General features: G+C 46.9%; 1 protein-coding gene across 6 annotated transcripts in view; it reads left to right on the forward strand.

Annotated features, from left to right (window-relative positions):
- The window catches only part of LOC146808799 (guanylate-binding protein 7-like), a 343,610-nt gene that overhangs the window by 255,149 nt on the left and 72,907 nt on the right, over positions 1 to 15,554 (forward strand). For all 6 annotated transcript variants that reach the window (XM_085615617.1, XM_085615619.1, XM_085615616.1 and 3 more), the window contains 2 exons: positions 10,675 to 10,802; positions 11,783 to 11,892. In XM_085615617.1, coding sequence (XP_085471743.1) covers positions 10,675 to 10,802; positions 11,783 to 11,892 — 238 coding nt within the window. The remainder of the gene's footprint in view (positions 1 to 10,674; positions 10,803 to 11,782; positions 11,893 to 15,554) is intronic.

Raw genomic sequence — 15,554 nt, forward strand, 5'->3', positions numbered from 1 at the left:
GTAACCAATAGTGTAAAACTTAGGCAGAATATTAAAACAGCTGGAAATCTACTAGCAAGCCGCTATGGCGGCTAGATTGAGTCAACACAGTGACCCCCAGTGTTGTCAACTGCCGTTATGGCAAACAATGTGGAACTTACGCGATCAAATAGCTCAACTGAAAATTAACTGTCACTTCGCTAAAGTGGCTAAATACAGTCCAAATCACCATAATCATACAATCATATCTATAGCCAAAAATTGTAATAACAAAGGTGTGGCTTACCTGTCCGTCTGTACCCCAGGCGGTCAAAGAGCTGAGACCAGAGGTAACCGACGGGCATTTTGGCAGCAAATAAATAGACATCGCCGGGCATAAGCATGTGCGTGTAGGGCATCCCAAGCCAGCAGTTGCTCTTTGAAAATGTAGTTCCACGGCTAGGTGTCTATTGATATCTCAACGGAAGTGAGGTTTGGTAAACGTATGCTTGTATAACGTATCATTCCTGTAGTAGTTCATGGGAAATGTAGAACTACGGCTAGATATATCTGTCTGTAATGAAAAGGTTGGAGTTAAAGCAGGAACAGCACGCTGATGTTGGCTGTAGTTCAAGAGGCAATGCGTCAGTATGCTCGTAGATCACCCCTGGCCGCCCTATGCCCTTGGGGAATGAAGTAATCCAAGCAAATGTAGGTGAATTCAGGTGTAATTCCAGGGTCAACGAGCTAATCATCATCTAAGTTATGATTCGGAGGACCAATGAGCACTCCATGGCAGAAAACTAAGGGTCAGATGTAGGTAAATCTGAAATACCGATTTCTTAATAGCAAATTTTACCGATTCGCTATTAAGAAATCGGTATTTCCTATGTAGGTAAAGATTCGGTAAAAAATACCGAATCCTTAATATTCCTTATTACCGAATCAGTAATTGAGATAAGGTAATAAGGAATACCTACCCATTCATTTTTATGGGCTTGGAGGCCCATAGGAATGAATGTGAAGACATTCATACCGAATCGCTAATAGCGGGAGCACTTTCAAGGGTGCCAGGGTGTCCTTTTGACACCCTGGCACCCCTGAAATGTGCATGTGTGAACATGTGGCACACATACATGCCCTAAGGGCATGAATGTGTGCCACATGGCACTTAACAAAAACCAAAAAAGTGATTTTTTTAAAGGAAATCAGTAATTACCACCAACTTGAAGTTGGTGGTAATTACTGATTTCTTAAGACTCAAAAGCACTCTTAAAGTGCTTCCTACATTGCATCTAAGGAATCGGTATTACCGATTCCTTAAATGCAAGAGCAATAAGGAATTGGTATTTACTGATTCCTTATTTACCGATTCGTTACCTACTTTAGGAATGGCTAAATACTGGTCGGTAACGCTGAAATTTACCGAATTTCGGAGTTACCAACCGGTATTTAGTCACCTACATCTGGCCCTATGTCAGTTAAAGGCTGCTCACTGAACTGTAAAAACGGTTCAGTGGGGACACAGTGATCCGAGTGCCGGGTAAACAAACATCAGACAATGTCCTTAGCAAATTCCTTGCCACATAATGATAGTTAAAATTGACAACTACACAGCTCCCCGCTACCTCTTTTATGGAGTGGACCACCCAACCCACTCTCCTTGCCATGATGATATGTCTGTCCAACTACCTTCCCTTGATACATGGCTACTTGCATGGGTGGACAACCAATAGAGTGCTGTAGCCATAAGCTGTTTCGTCAGATCCCTTTGGCCCTCTCAGCTCCGGAACATTTACCAGAACCAAGACAAGTGGTGCAGCGGCAGGGGGGATATCTACTATTTGGAGCTAGATCCTGGTTTTGCCTGCGGCTCCCATATCAGTCCTCGATACCACTTAGTTTTCCCTTCCCCCCATAATTACAGTCCCACGTGGTTTAACAAGTGCGCTCCCTGACTCCGTTGTATTACCCCCTGCAGCGGTTTTTCTGAAGGGTGAAAGGGACAAGGAGGGATGAGGGGTTGGGATAGAGGAATCTGTAACCCTCTGTGGGCCAGGTAGATTAGGTAGATCAGGCACTATTTCCACCCCTATCAAATTCCCTTGGGGCTATGGGACTCTCCCTGGAGCTCGGTATGGTGGTATGCTTGGACCCCTTACACGTGTAATCCCACCATTAATGTGGCTATCTAATCTTTCTTCAATCCTTTCCTGTCTATGGATTAATAACTGTAGTAACATAGACACCACATTTTCTAATCTATTACATAAAACCTAAATTTTTGGCGCCAAAGAATCTTTATCAGACAACGACGGGTCCATAGTCTTTGCCTCTAGGTTGGTTTTGATCAATCTCAAGACCTTCAAAGTCTTTGGCTTTTCCTTCTAACCACTGGTTCGATTATTGAGTCTGAGGATACAAGGGACCCAGTTTCAAACAAAGTTTCTGAGGGGCACTTGGAGATTACACAGGGATCCTCCCTCTCATTTGCCACAGGCTGAACCTCAGAAACCGCTTCTAGCACAGCCGTGCCTTTCCGGCCTCCCACCAATGAGAGGCGGCGCTCTGTTAACTTGATCTCTTGTGGCAGAATGTTTGCCGCCCTTGTCAGGAACACATCAAGGGTATAAACTATATCTCCCCCCTGGTTGTTGGATTGTCACCTTACGCTTACCCATTGTGAGTAGTCACCTTCCTTGCTAATCCAAGTCGTGAGCTTTCCCAGAGAGCCACAGCTTAGAGGGGGGGCCCAGCCTTTTCCAGGTGATTACAGGTGTGAACGGACCCGCCCTTGGCCCGGGCTTGGCCCGGGAGCATCCCACGCCACGGGTCCGTGGTGCTCTTTTAAGCGCGATGGCAGTAGAAGGGGTTGATGGGAGCTGTAGTCTCCACAGCGGTGCAGCTACTTGCAGGGACAGGCTTCTTCCCCGGTGAGCAAAACAAGCGGTGGGCAGGTACTAATTAGCTAATACTTTGCTTGAATATTCTTCTAAAAAAACATGTATTTGATGTGGTAATCTTTTCAAAGTGCAGAGGAGCAGTTTTGCACCTAAAGACAGCGACCTACCCAAGTTTCCTAAATGCTGTTTTACACATTTTCCTTTTTTGTGTGACTGCTTCCCATATCCCATTCTTTACATCTTTGTCCCGTGGACTGAAAAATGTCCTTGCTAATGTAACGTAAAGTTTCAATACTATTAGGACACGGAAGCAAGGATTATGCTATTCTTTCTCCTTTTATATTCACAGCAGCCATATAAAAACAAAGACTTAATATTCCCTAAACCCCAGGGTGTATGAAGTTTCAAACTAACAAGCCCTATGTAATGAAATGGCCACATTTTTTCAGAGCAAAGTTCAGCTGATCTGTAATGATCTTCTAAATTTGGCCACCACCGTTCCGGTAAATATCGAAAATGTAAAAGTGTGTAGAACATTTAGGAGGCTGTCACACTTTAGGGCTTTGACGATGGAGGAGGTTCATGACCTCCTGACATCAACTAAATCCGGTTCGCCATCGGATCCATGCCCACCAGTAACGTTCCAACTAGTAGCTAACACTATCAGCACACACCTTACCCCTCTCTTGAATCAAGTTATAGGAACAGGTAAATATCCCAATGTATGGAAAAAGGCCTGTATAAGGCCTATCCTTTAAAAGCCAACTCTGGACCCCCTAGAGCCGAACAACTATCAGCCGATTTCTAGGCTACCCCTGGCAGCAAAAATATTGGAAAAAGCGATGAACAAAGAGTTGATTCACTACTTAGAAGTGAGCGAACTGCTGGACCCTACCCAACACGGGTTCAGACCCTGTCATTCTACGGAGACAGCTCTGGTGCTAGCAGCGGAGGGGATTCGGAGGATAGTAGATGGGGGGGACAGAGCGATCCTGATCCTACTGGATCTCTCGGCGGCATTTGATACTGTGAACCATACAGTGCTGGTACAGCGGCTGAGAGACGCAGGGGTGGAGGACACTGCTCTGACCCTCCTCTCCTCCTTCCTAGACAAAGCAATCACTGGGAGAACCTACAGTCTGGTACCTTTCAACTCCCCTGTGGTGTGCCGCAAGGATCTGCCTTGTCCCCAACTCTCTTCAACATATACGTGTCCTCATTGGCTACGCTAATTAGAAAGCATGGTCTTTCCTTGATTATGTATGCTGATGATTCGCAGCTTACAATCTCGGTCTCTCAACCATCAGAAGCAGTGGCCAACAGCTTCCATATATGTCTGAAGGACATTATGAATTGGATGAGCTCGAACTTTTTAAAAATAAACACGGACAAAACTGAGGTACTTGAATTTGGTAAGGGACCTCCGTTATGGAATACAAACTGGTGGCCTACGGAGGCGGGAGCCTGTCCTAGTCCAGGTACCAAGGTAAAGAACTTGAGGGTGATTATAGATGAGCAGCTAAATCTGTCAGCCCAAGTTAACCAACTAACTTCCTCCTGTTTTCTTCTCCTAAAAACACTGAGGAAAATCTTCCCCTTTATTACACATAAACTTCAAAGACCCGTCGTAGTAGCACTTTTTCTATCCAAAATTGACTACTGTAACGCGCTCTTTGTGGGACTTGATAAAGCACAAGAGAGGAAGCTGCAATCACTTCAAAATGCTGCTGCCAGACTGCTCATGAACATCCCCAAGGGACGTCCAACACCAGAGGCTATTAGAGCCCTACACTGGCTGCCCGTTCAGCAAAGAGCTAATTTTAAGGCGCTCTGTATAGTACACAAGGCCCTCTATGGAGGAATATCTTGGGAGATGTAGGAACATTTTATAATGTACTCTCCTGCTAGATCTTCCAGATCCTCAACGAAGGGCTTTGTATGTATTCCAAAAATACGCAAGCCAAGATGGGGTGGCCGCATGTTGTCATTCTGTGCGGCCAAACTCTGGAATCAGATGCCACCCACATTGCGACTCCAACCCAACCGGATGATGTTCAGGAAGGAGCTGAAAACCTGGTTGTTCTCTCAAACCTAAAGCATCAGAATCTCACGCGAGTAACTCACGTGTCACAGTCGACGCCACGGCATTCGCTTTCAAATCAAATCCACCAGTCAGCCGCAGTAAGTACCTTCATCTGCTCTTGTCCCTCTTCTGTTGCCCTCTTTCTTCCTGCGACTAAGCTGACCGCGGGAGATTCTATTCCTGGTTAGACTCCGTTCCTGCAAAACCCAGAGAGCGCTTATTAACCTAGGTGGATTTCTCCAACCAGAGTAACCGAGAACAGTACAAACAAGAACATGTAAAACACTGAGTTTAAACATACAATTATCACCATACTGTAACACTGTTACCGGTATAAACTAAAAAGAGCATTACTTACAATCATAAGCAGATCCAATAACCTGGTCGGGCTAATCCTTGCCGCCCTGTCCTTAATAGAATTGAAACTTTCCGTTACGTTAGCTAGGAAATGGTTCATTCTATGTCAGGATGCGGATGCGAGGATTATGCTAGTTAAAAGCTTATCCACCACTAGAGGCACAATGGAGGAGACTGGTTTGAAAAAACCCCTTTTAAAGGTTGAATCCAATAACTAGTCCGCTGCATTGAAGTAATCCTCCAAGCGAGTTCTGAAGGCAAAGGCTATTGAAGCCATAGCTGTTCGGGTAGACTGAGCCACGAAAACCTTGGCATCAATGCCTGCTTCTTGCATGATCCAACGAACCTATCTCATGATGGTCAAGGATGAGACCACCTTGAATGACTTCCTTAGAGCAATTGGTAATTGTCTTTCCCCTTGGGGACGAAGTTCCTCTGTCATGGTCTCCTATACCTTGATACATTGGACAACACAACTTTGGAGACTCCAAAAAGCCTGGATATGAAATCAAGCAGAATTAACACTTAGTCCATCTAGCAACATGAATTGTGACGCCATCCGGTGTAAAGTCCATTCCCTGTGATGTCCAGGGCCCTAACATCCAATACTCTCCTGCATGAAATAACACACAAAAGAATGGCCAAATGGCAGGCAATTGCTTACGTTAGAGGTACCTATTACTCATCTACGAGATAAGAAGGTTCTAGACCTTATTCCCATACCAAAGGACCGAATATCTTGGCTCTGTTGAAAGAGACACTGGAATGCCCCGGATAAACTTTTTAACCAGGGGATGTTTCCTGACCGGCAGACCCTCGACCTTACCATGGCTGGCAGAGATCGCTAACCTTAAAGTATTGACTGATATATGAGCCATGCCATCCGAAACTAAGGCCGTCAGGAAATTCAAGATATGGACAGCGTCAATCCCCACGGTATCCAGTCCAGGTTCCTTTGCAGACACCAACCCATCCATCGAGACAAGGCCGATCAGTACCATTTGACCGTACCATCCGCCCGGGCCCTGGAGAGGCCATCAAGACCTGTAAACTCCATGCCATAAGCTGTAGGGTGCCGTTGATCACAAGATGATGGGGATCCCCTGAGGGATCGCTGAGAAGAAGCAGATCTATGGCTACACAGATTGAAAAATCCCAAGAAAGTTCCATCAGAACTGGAAATTATACTTGTGACTTCCACATCGGGATACCCACCACCAGATCAGCCCCCTGCCTGCGCACTTGGATCGCCAGTTGCATTATCATGGTGCAGGGGGAAAAGGCCTTGCCCTGCTCTGTCGATGAACCCTGAAGGAAAGCATTGGTTGCCTCCGCTCTGGGGTCCATCCTCCAACTGAAGTTGATGTTTGAGTCTGGACACAAAAAAATTGATCGTGAAGGGGCCCCACTGGGTAGAGAGGGCTTGAAACATGGCCGTAAGTAGTTGCCACAGGATCTTGTTCTGGAAGTGTTGAGATTGCCAGTCTGCATCTTGGTTGGCTGAACGTGGGAGGTTTTCTGCGGTCACAGAAACTTGATGTTCGTGGCAGTATTCCCAAACGTTTTTAGCCAGATCTGAAAGGGCCCGGGTCTGCGTATCCTCCAGGTGGTTGATAAAGCAGAAAGTTGGTACAATGTCTATTTTCAGTAGGATACAGCACTGCACCTAGTCTGTGGCCCAGGATTTTACTGCAAATGAACCTGCCATCAGTTCCAAGCAATTGATATGCAGGGATTGCTCTGCAGCAGACCCTCCTCCATCGGCAGTGAACTCCCCACAGTGTGCACCACATCCTAAGCTACTGGCATCTAACTCGATCACCAGTTCCGGTTGTGAGCCGAAAATGGCCCGCCCGTTCCATGCCTCCACGTGGGAGAGCCACCAACAGAGTGCCTCTCTCGCCTTCTCTGACAGGGTAAAATATTAGGAGTAGGTAAGACCGCGGCGTAGGTGAGACGCCTTCAGCCATTGGAGGGCTTAAAAGTGTAGGGGCCTATGAAAATAGCCTGAATTGAGGATGACAAAAGACCTACCACCCTGGCGATCTGTCGGAGCAAGGTCTGTGGCTTTGACTGGGTTCTCCTCACCTAGTGCCATATTTTGCCTATCTTTCTGGAAGGGAGGCTTAGAGTTGTCTATACCGAGTTGATCAAGAAACCCAGGAATTTGAGGGAGTGAGACAGCGCAAGGGCCGACTTCTCGCGATTGATAACAAAACCTAGAGACGGTAGGAGATTCACCACCATTGCTAGATGTGCTGACAGTGTGCGCAGATATTGATACATATGTCGTTGAGATACACTATCATGCGTACACCGGATGCCCTCAGGTGTTCGACCACCGGCTTGCGAACCTTGGTGAAACACCAGGAAGCCGAGGAGAGGCCGAAAGGTAGAGAGGTGAATTTGAAAGTCTGTTCCTTTCATTGGAACTGGAGAAAGCGACGATGTGGCTGGAAGATTGAGGTCCTAAGATAAGCATCCTTGAGGTCTAGCCTGACCATTCATTCATAAGGACGTAGAAGGTCCTGAAGGAGATGGATGCCCTCCATCTTGTAGTGGCAGAAGAACAACCACTTGTTGAATTCCCGGAGATTAATCACCGAGTATGGGACAGTTTTACTACTAGAAACAGGTTGCTTAATGAAGGGTGGAGGGATGAATGGCTCATTTAGCCAGGAGTTCCTGAACCTTAACTTGAATAAGAGCAGATTCTTGTTTTGAAAAAAGAGAGGGTGAGGGGTATGGGCTGGAGGGGGACCAGTAAACGTCTATGTTGAACCCCTGAATCATTTGGACCACCAAAGCATCGGACATGAGAGCCCGCCTGTTGTCTATGAAATGTGCCTGCAAAAGATGAGAGTTAGACTCGCTCTGTGTGCTGGAGGAAGAACCTCCACCTCGACTGTTGCAGGATCCTGTGTGTCCTCCAGTAGAATCCCCCAAAGTTTGAGGAATCCTGCCGTTGGCCTCGCTAAGATGGTTGGCACTTACTGGAGGCAAGTTATTGGAAATGGCCAGCTGTGCGCGCCCTGCTGCAGCTGGCCCCGGTGAAAACACGCACGTTGAATATGTACTTAATTAATGACTGGACCTTATCCAGTGAATTAAAAGTTGGCACAAATTTGTATAGCTCTTTGAGGAACGGGTCGCCAAAGAGCCCTCTCTGTGCCACTTGCCTGCTCTCGGATGTTACCAATTCCCCTAGTTTGGCGTTAATCTTGATCAATAGTGGCCTGCTTCTCTCAGTAGAAATGGCGCAGTCGGCATTGGCAAGGAAAATAAATGCCAATTGGGCCCAACTGTAGAGAACCCTTGGGGAGATTAGCGCTCTGGACACCTGGGCATCCTCCGCCATGTCTAAGATTTTTGCTAACGGACCTGTCCTATCCAGGAGCTTGTCCTAGTGACTGCCAGGAGAGGTTGATACCCTTCTTTGGGTCCTTAATAGTAGTAAGGGGGTTGGTGCCTAAGATCACCTTCTTTAGCCTAAAAAATGCATCTAGGTCCAACCCCGAGGGTTGTGGGTGTTTGCGCGTGTTCTCGCAGGGAGTGGGGCAGTTGACGACCCTGGAGGTATGGGGGCCAAAGGTCCAGGGAGGAGTTCCCTCTGTGGGAGGGGTTTTAGGCCAGGTCCATTCATTTCTTCTCGGGGGGGGGAGCTGGGGGGGCACTGCTTCCAAGACAGCCCTAATTATGGAGGCGTCCACCGCGTCACAGAATCCATCCATGACGGGGAAGTAGGAGAGCTCCTTCTCTTCAGTGTAGTAATCACCATGTGGTGGGTGATTTAAGTACGCTCTCAGCCACCCGCAATTGTGGTTCAGTAGTGGTCTCCCAACAGATAAGCGGGCATTAGGTAACTGTTGGATTGGGGGCCTGAGTATAGGGGTAACAGAGCTACACGTCCTCTAAGGCCTTCAGTAATGGAATCGCCCTTTTTATTTCACGGGCACTGTTAAAAACTGAAAATCTGTAGTCTAGGCAGTGTCTTCTAAAACACAGGAGTTACTGTCCTCCTTCAAAGTCTTCGTGGACCCTCAGAGGCTCCCGGACCACAGATTAACAACCACTGCTCAAGCGCATCTCCTTATGCTCAATGTCCACTGGGGAGTCATCCAGGGAAGCATGGCAGAAGAATCCTTGTTCTTACTTTGATTCATCGTCCCGCTGTTTGATGCAATGCTTGTTGACAGAGGAATAATCTGCCTCCCACCCTTCTGTTGTCTGTTTGGGTGGTTTCGATATCTCAAAACATTCTTGAGAACTTATGTATGAGTGAGTTTGCTGCTCTTTTATTCTCCCTTCCAAGAAGGTTGCTCCCATGGTCTACCCTATTTTTTTCTGCTCTGTTACACATCTTACTGCAGGGAGAACCTGCCCATCTCCTCCTGCCCTCCCACACTAGGGAACCACAAAACTTAAATAAAAGGGGAGGAGGACCCCTACTGCTCCACTACCTTCTCTGAATTTTCACCGTGCCTTCCAGCTCTTGTTTGATGACCGCAGTTGCTCTGGGATATTCTATTTCCAGATCTGCAGGCCTCCCCGAGGTAAGCAGGACATGCTTCAGTGCTGTCAGATTCAGTCCTCACCACTGCTCCAAGTCTTAAGCATGTCTGGCATCAACCTTCAGGTCTCCCTTTTCCTTCAACCCAAACTCCTCTTCATGTTTGTTTAGAGACAGCGCGGTGGAGAAAACCTGCTGGGAGGAGCTCCAGACTCACTTGGTACACTGCTGCTTTCCTGGCCATGCCCCAATAGTGACTTTTCAAATTCAAAGCTCTCCTTGAGCTAGATTTAACCCATAACTATTGCCTTAAAGTGTAGTTATTTTTGTTGCATCATATCAAGAGATTTAAGCCCTCATTATACGAGGCTCAGAGCGGTATGTGAACTGGAGATACTGCTCCAGACCATTTTGCACTTCCAAGTGCCCCAAGCCCAGAACTATTGGGTTCGCGAACTCGAGACCTTGTAATTCTGGGCTTTGAGACACTGAACTTGGAGCCGTGTGCAGTGCTGTTGTGGTGTGTTGCAGACAGATGCTTTGCCTGGTGCCTGCATACCCACTGATTACAGCATTGGGGGAAGAGCAACCATTACCACCTCTGGTCTCGCACCACACCCCCACCCTCCTGAAGTCCGCACGCCTAATTCTGAGAAGTGCATAATGAGACCCTTATCCTAACTAGTGAAAGAAAAATAGGCTCACTATACTGAGCTCATATTCCCATACTGCTCAGAGGCCATGGTGTTTCAAATAACAACAGTTCCCACTCGAAGTTTAGATTCAGTTGAGCCGAAGATGGGTGATTGGTAGGGTTTCCACATCACCATGTGAATGCTATAAATCCTGTTTCCCCTTTTCAGGTTTCTCTTTAGGAGCAACTATCCAGTCTCACACCAAGGGGATTTGGATGTGGGTTGTCCCCCACCCGCAGAAACTCAACCACGCCCTGGTGCTGCTTGACACAGAGGGTCTGGGAGACGTGGAGAAGGTGAGCAAGTTTATGGATGTTCCCAAAAAAAAAGTTGAGATCAAACATGTATGCCTGTGATTGTCATGAATAATATCATCGACACATGCTCGGCCCCATATTGGATGATAAATAGACCCCAAACCCTGAAAGTCATTCTTTACCAAACATGGCAACTGCAGTACAAGTGGTCTTGCGTTGTGTCATTCAGAAATACTTCAGGAAAACCAATCCCGCCTACATGGTGGACAGACGAGGCATCAACTGAAATTAAGCAAAAATCAGAGGTTAGCCCCTGGCAGAGACAATAATCTGGTGGCATCAGGAATTCGTCACTTTTAAGTATTGGCGCCAGATGTGTGCGTGAAGCCACTGCTGTCTCCAAGAGAGGCTGCCTGATCAAATGTTTGTGACACGAGTGCTCTATCAGTATGATGAGCTCCCTGGCTCTATGGACAATTATAGATGTATCTGACCGGTGTCCCATCCCAAGGGGGCTTAGGGAACTGCCTTGCCATGGAGGTATCTGAGCCCATCTGTCTGGTCATACATGTCACCTCCCTCACACCTGTGCCCTTTCTCCAGTAGAGGGAGATGCTTCGCCACGCAAACCTCTCCTCCTCCTGAGCTGTCTGCAGCTGGGAGGAGCAGCCAGGCCGTGCCCATGCCCCTATATGGGATATCTCCAACTGGAGTGGAGGGGGGTTGAATACCTTGCCATGCTTGTTTCTCCCACTGTTCTGTCTGCAGTTTGGCAAGCTGCCTGGTGATGAAAGTCCTAAAGTGTCATGCACCCAGCAGGGTAAGTTAACTGGTAATGCATGAAGGAAGCCACCCAGTACCATCTCTGGTACTGGGTGGCTTCCTTGTCCCACCAATAACACCATTGCTCTGTATCCACTTGAACATCAGTGCCTTCTATCCAGCAGAGGAGCTGCCTGCCACCTTGTTACTTCCTTAGCTCTGCCCTCCCTCTCACTGTGTCTTTTTTCTTTGTGCAGGGTGATTCTACAAATGACTCCTGGATCTTTGCGCTGGCCGTTCTGCTGAGCAGCACTTTTGTCTACAACAGCATGGGCACCATTGACTACCAGGCCATGGAACAGCTGCAGTATCCTTTGCGAAGGGAATTGGGGTTGGTTAATTCAGAATGCTGAACGAAGCCCATCTACTGGGGTAGAACTGGAACTTAACGATTTCTAACATTTGTTTATTTTTTAACACTTACTGTGACTGTTTTACTGCACCACTAAACACTTCACATACCCTTTGCTAGGGCAAGTAATAGACTGGTCTGTAGGAAAATTTCAATGATTTCCTAAACAGGCCCTACCTTCTGAAATCTCTTGCCCTTTAACTATTTCTCCCCCAGCAATTTCTGCCTTCTAGAGACTGCAGTTAATTTTCATATTTCCCATGTAGGTCTTTAAATACGTAGGACTGAACCGAGTCAATTTCGTGGCAGGGTGTAGACCTTTGTTTCTCTGTTTAGGAAGCTGGCTCTTTATATAGTATATCAAAAGTGAGATATACTGTGCACAGAGTCCAGGTATTCCCTTATGAGAGGACAGAGGCTTGCTCCAACACTTCCAAGGTGCTCTTTTTGGGGGTAGTGTGGTCGAGCAGCCTTTGGCTTACCAGAGAGGAGTATTAGACATCGGTTATACACACAGTCAATACACAACTCAATAAGGAGATCCCAACCAATTTATTTAAATAACTCATAACTATGTGCATATTTAGGAACCAAAATCAATATGATCAGGTAGGTATGTTTTTCAAGAGAAATACTTTTCCAATTAAATAGTTGACAATGCATTTTGCAGAGGCTGCAATGTTATCCTATGGGAGGAAATCCCAATCTAGCATATAAATTATTTGCAGCGATTTACGAGATCAACCTCCTGGACTTAAGGGCAGTATGCTGCAATGTCTAAGGTAGCACCAGCAGGTCACCTCCAGCAGTACTAGGGCGGCCGGGTGCACTGGTGCAAAACAGCATTAGGTGCCCAATGCAAGTCAATAGGGTCCGTTCTTCGCGATCAGAGGCTGTAGGCTTGGACTGGGGGGTCAGTTGGGCTGACCCAACAGAGGGGGCTCAGGCCTCACAATGCTCAGGTATGAGGGGTAACCTTTGGTCTTCTTCTCCACTGCCGGGCCGACGGATGCAGAGGTATCTTTAGGCGTCTGGTTTTCTTACCAGGAGCAGTTGCGGATAAGGGGCCCTGCAAACATAGGCTGCAGACGACGTCAGAGTGTTCACGAGGGGTGAAACCAAAGTGGACTCTTGTCTCTTGAAGGCTTGGGGACCATGCTGACCCCATTGGCCCACTTCAACACGGGCTGGGGGGCTCAGGTGCAGTGGTGCTCGGCGGCGTTGGTTTTTGCGGGTCCGTAGTCCTCATGGTTCTTCTTGGATTGCCTGCAGAATGCAGACAAGCAACTCCGCTGCTCCACAGAAGTCCTGGGTCTTTAATGAAGGCAAGCAGTCCTCCCTGGCTTTTTGGATGCATGACAGCTTGCAGGGCGGGACAAATTTGGCACAAATCATCGAGGAAAAGCAGATAGGCGGTCAGGACCGGTGACAAGTCAGTTGCTCTTCTTCAGTGTCCTTCTTCTTCATAGGGTAGCAGGATCTGATATTCTGGTGCCAGGGTTGCCCCATAATACTGGATTTAGGGGAGTTAGGGAATTGTAGGGTAGTAGCCAATGGGCTGTCTGGAGTCACTATGCCCCCTATATGACCACTTCCTGTGGGAAGTGGGCATAACCCTGACACAGAGTTCCTTAGTTTGCCATCACAAAGGTGGGCAACTTTGAAAACTCTTTAGGTAGCCCACCTGAAGGGTGGCACTAGCCAGCGGATAAAAACGCCTACCTGACTATCTAATTTCCCCCCATGTCCAGGAGCCAAAGGGCTCTGGACAAAGGGGGGTGGCATCCTCTCTTGTGAGGGAGCCAGATTCACATACCAATGGCGGTGGGCTCCTCAAAGCTTCCCTGTCTTGGAATGCTAATCTACAGGTCATCCTGTAGGAGAGGGTGTAAACATGCTTTGCCCGAGCAGGCTTTGTTTCTTCTGAGACTTCCTGAGAGCGAAGGCCTTCACCCCTGGGGGGGGGGGTCAGAAACTCCTCTTTGGTGGCAGGCTGGCAAGAACCAGTCAGTCTGCACACCAGTAGCTGGTATGTTCTCAGGGGGCACCTCTAATGTGCCCTCTGGGCGCATGTATTACTAAATCCATCCCTGGAATCAGTATGGGTTTATTAATATAAGATGTTTGATACCAAACATTCCTATTTTTAGTGAAGCCATCATATAGCTGGGAAACTCGTTTTTACCAGTGTCCAGCACGTGTTTTAAAATAGCTTCCATGATCCCTTGTTCTGGCATTAATGTGCATCTGCTCATGCAAATATGTCCTCACATGTAACAGAAGGCACCCTACCCTAGGGGTGAAACTCCGCCTACAGTGACAGTTGGCATGAGCTTGGTGAGTGGTGTCTCAGGGTGGCACACTTCGAGATGCAGCCCTTAGGGACCCTCTTTAGTGCCTCAGGCCCTAGGTACCAGGTCTACCATTTACTAGGGACTTACAGTGAGTACTAATGTATTGCTAATTGGGGTACAATTGCACAGTTTTGGAAAAAGAGCTGGCACTGGGGACCTGGTTAGCAGGAACGCAGTGCACTTCCAGGTGAAATCACATTAAATACCAGGCAAAAAGTGGGGGTGGACTAGAGATTAGCCCACGGTGTTGATGTCAGAGGGCCATTTTCATCTGATAGACTTCGTGAAATGAGTTTGTGCTTCATCTTGGCTCTGAGTGGAGTATACTAACAACTTCTCATTAGTCATCTTTTATGTTTTCTTCACCTGCCAGAAATGGTTTCATTATAGTGAGTGCATCAACAATCGGAACAACATTTAAAAAATAAGTTTTTATATGTTTCCCCAGGCACTATCCTGGTAGAGCATGGAAACCGGAAACTCTGCCCTGCTCCACCCAGTTCTGCTTTAGGTTATTCCCTCAATGAAGCAATAAGATGCAGCTTCACTGGAGGTGCTTTATGGTTTTACAGTGGACAGTAAAGCTGTCAAAGGTGACTACAGCACACTCATACCAGTCTCAGGGGTGACTAGTGGTGAAACACAGTCGATTGTGGCAGCAGGAATGCAGACTTTTTTACCTGTATACACCGGTATACATGGAGTTCTTTCTGAAGTACCTTGGTGTGCGTCCATGAAAAAGGCAATGACAACTACAATTAAGCAAGAATTGTTCCTACACTCAACTCAGGTCCTGATGTGCAGTGGTTTAGAGACATATCTGAAGGCAGTCGAGGTTCCCTGTGAGATAACCAACATTACATAATGTTGGTCGCAAGGACAGGACCCATCATCATGCAAAGTATCTTTCAGAAATGGGATGGGGTTCTTCCCAAAATTGTAGTGTTTCTAACAAATGATCAAAAGTTGACCCTTGCTCAAGGATGACACCTGTTAAATTTAAATCAGCATTTTTAACTTTTTAACGTTAACTCTTGCTTAGCATGGTTATCACATTGGAATGCCGTATTAATTGTCAGCCTAAGTGAAACATTTTAGCTTCTTGCAATTACTAAATATACGTTTGCATGTTCTCCTGGCAGAGACATTCATTACTGAGATAGAGGAAAGAAAATATGAATCAGTGGCTCTTAAGTTCCATGGTAGAAGCCGTTCCGTAGATATGTAATTCTTTTTTTTTTTTTAATGTGTTTATTAATAACT

This window comes from Triturus cristatus, chromosome 7 (assembly GCF_964204655.1).
Source record: "Triturus cristatus chromosome 7, aTriCri1.1, whole genome shotgun sequence".
Lineage (NCBI taxonomy): Eukaryota > Metazoa > Chordata > Amphibia > Caudata > Salamandridae > Triturus > Triturus cristatus.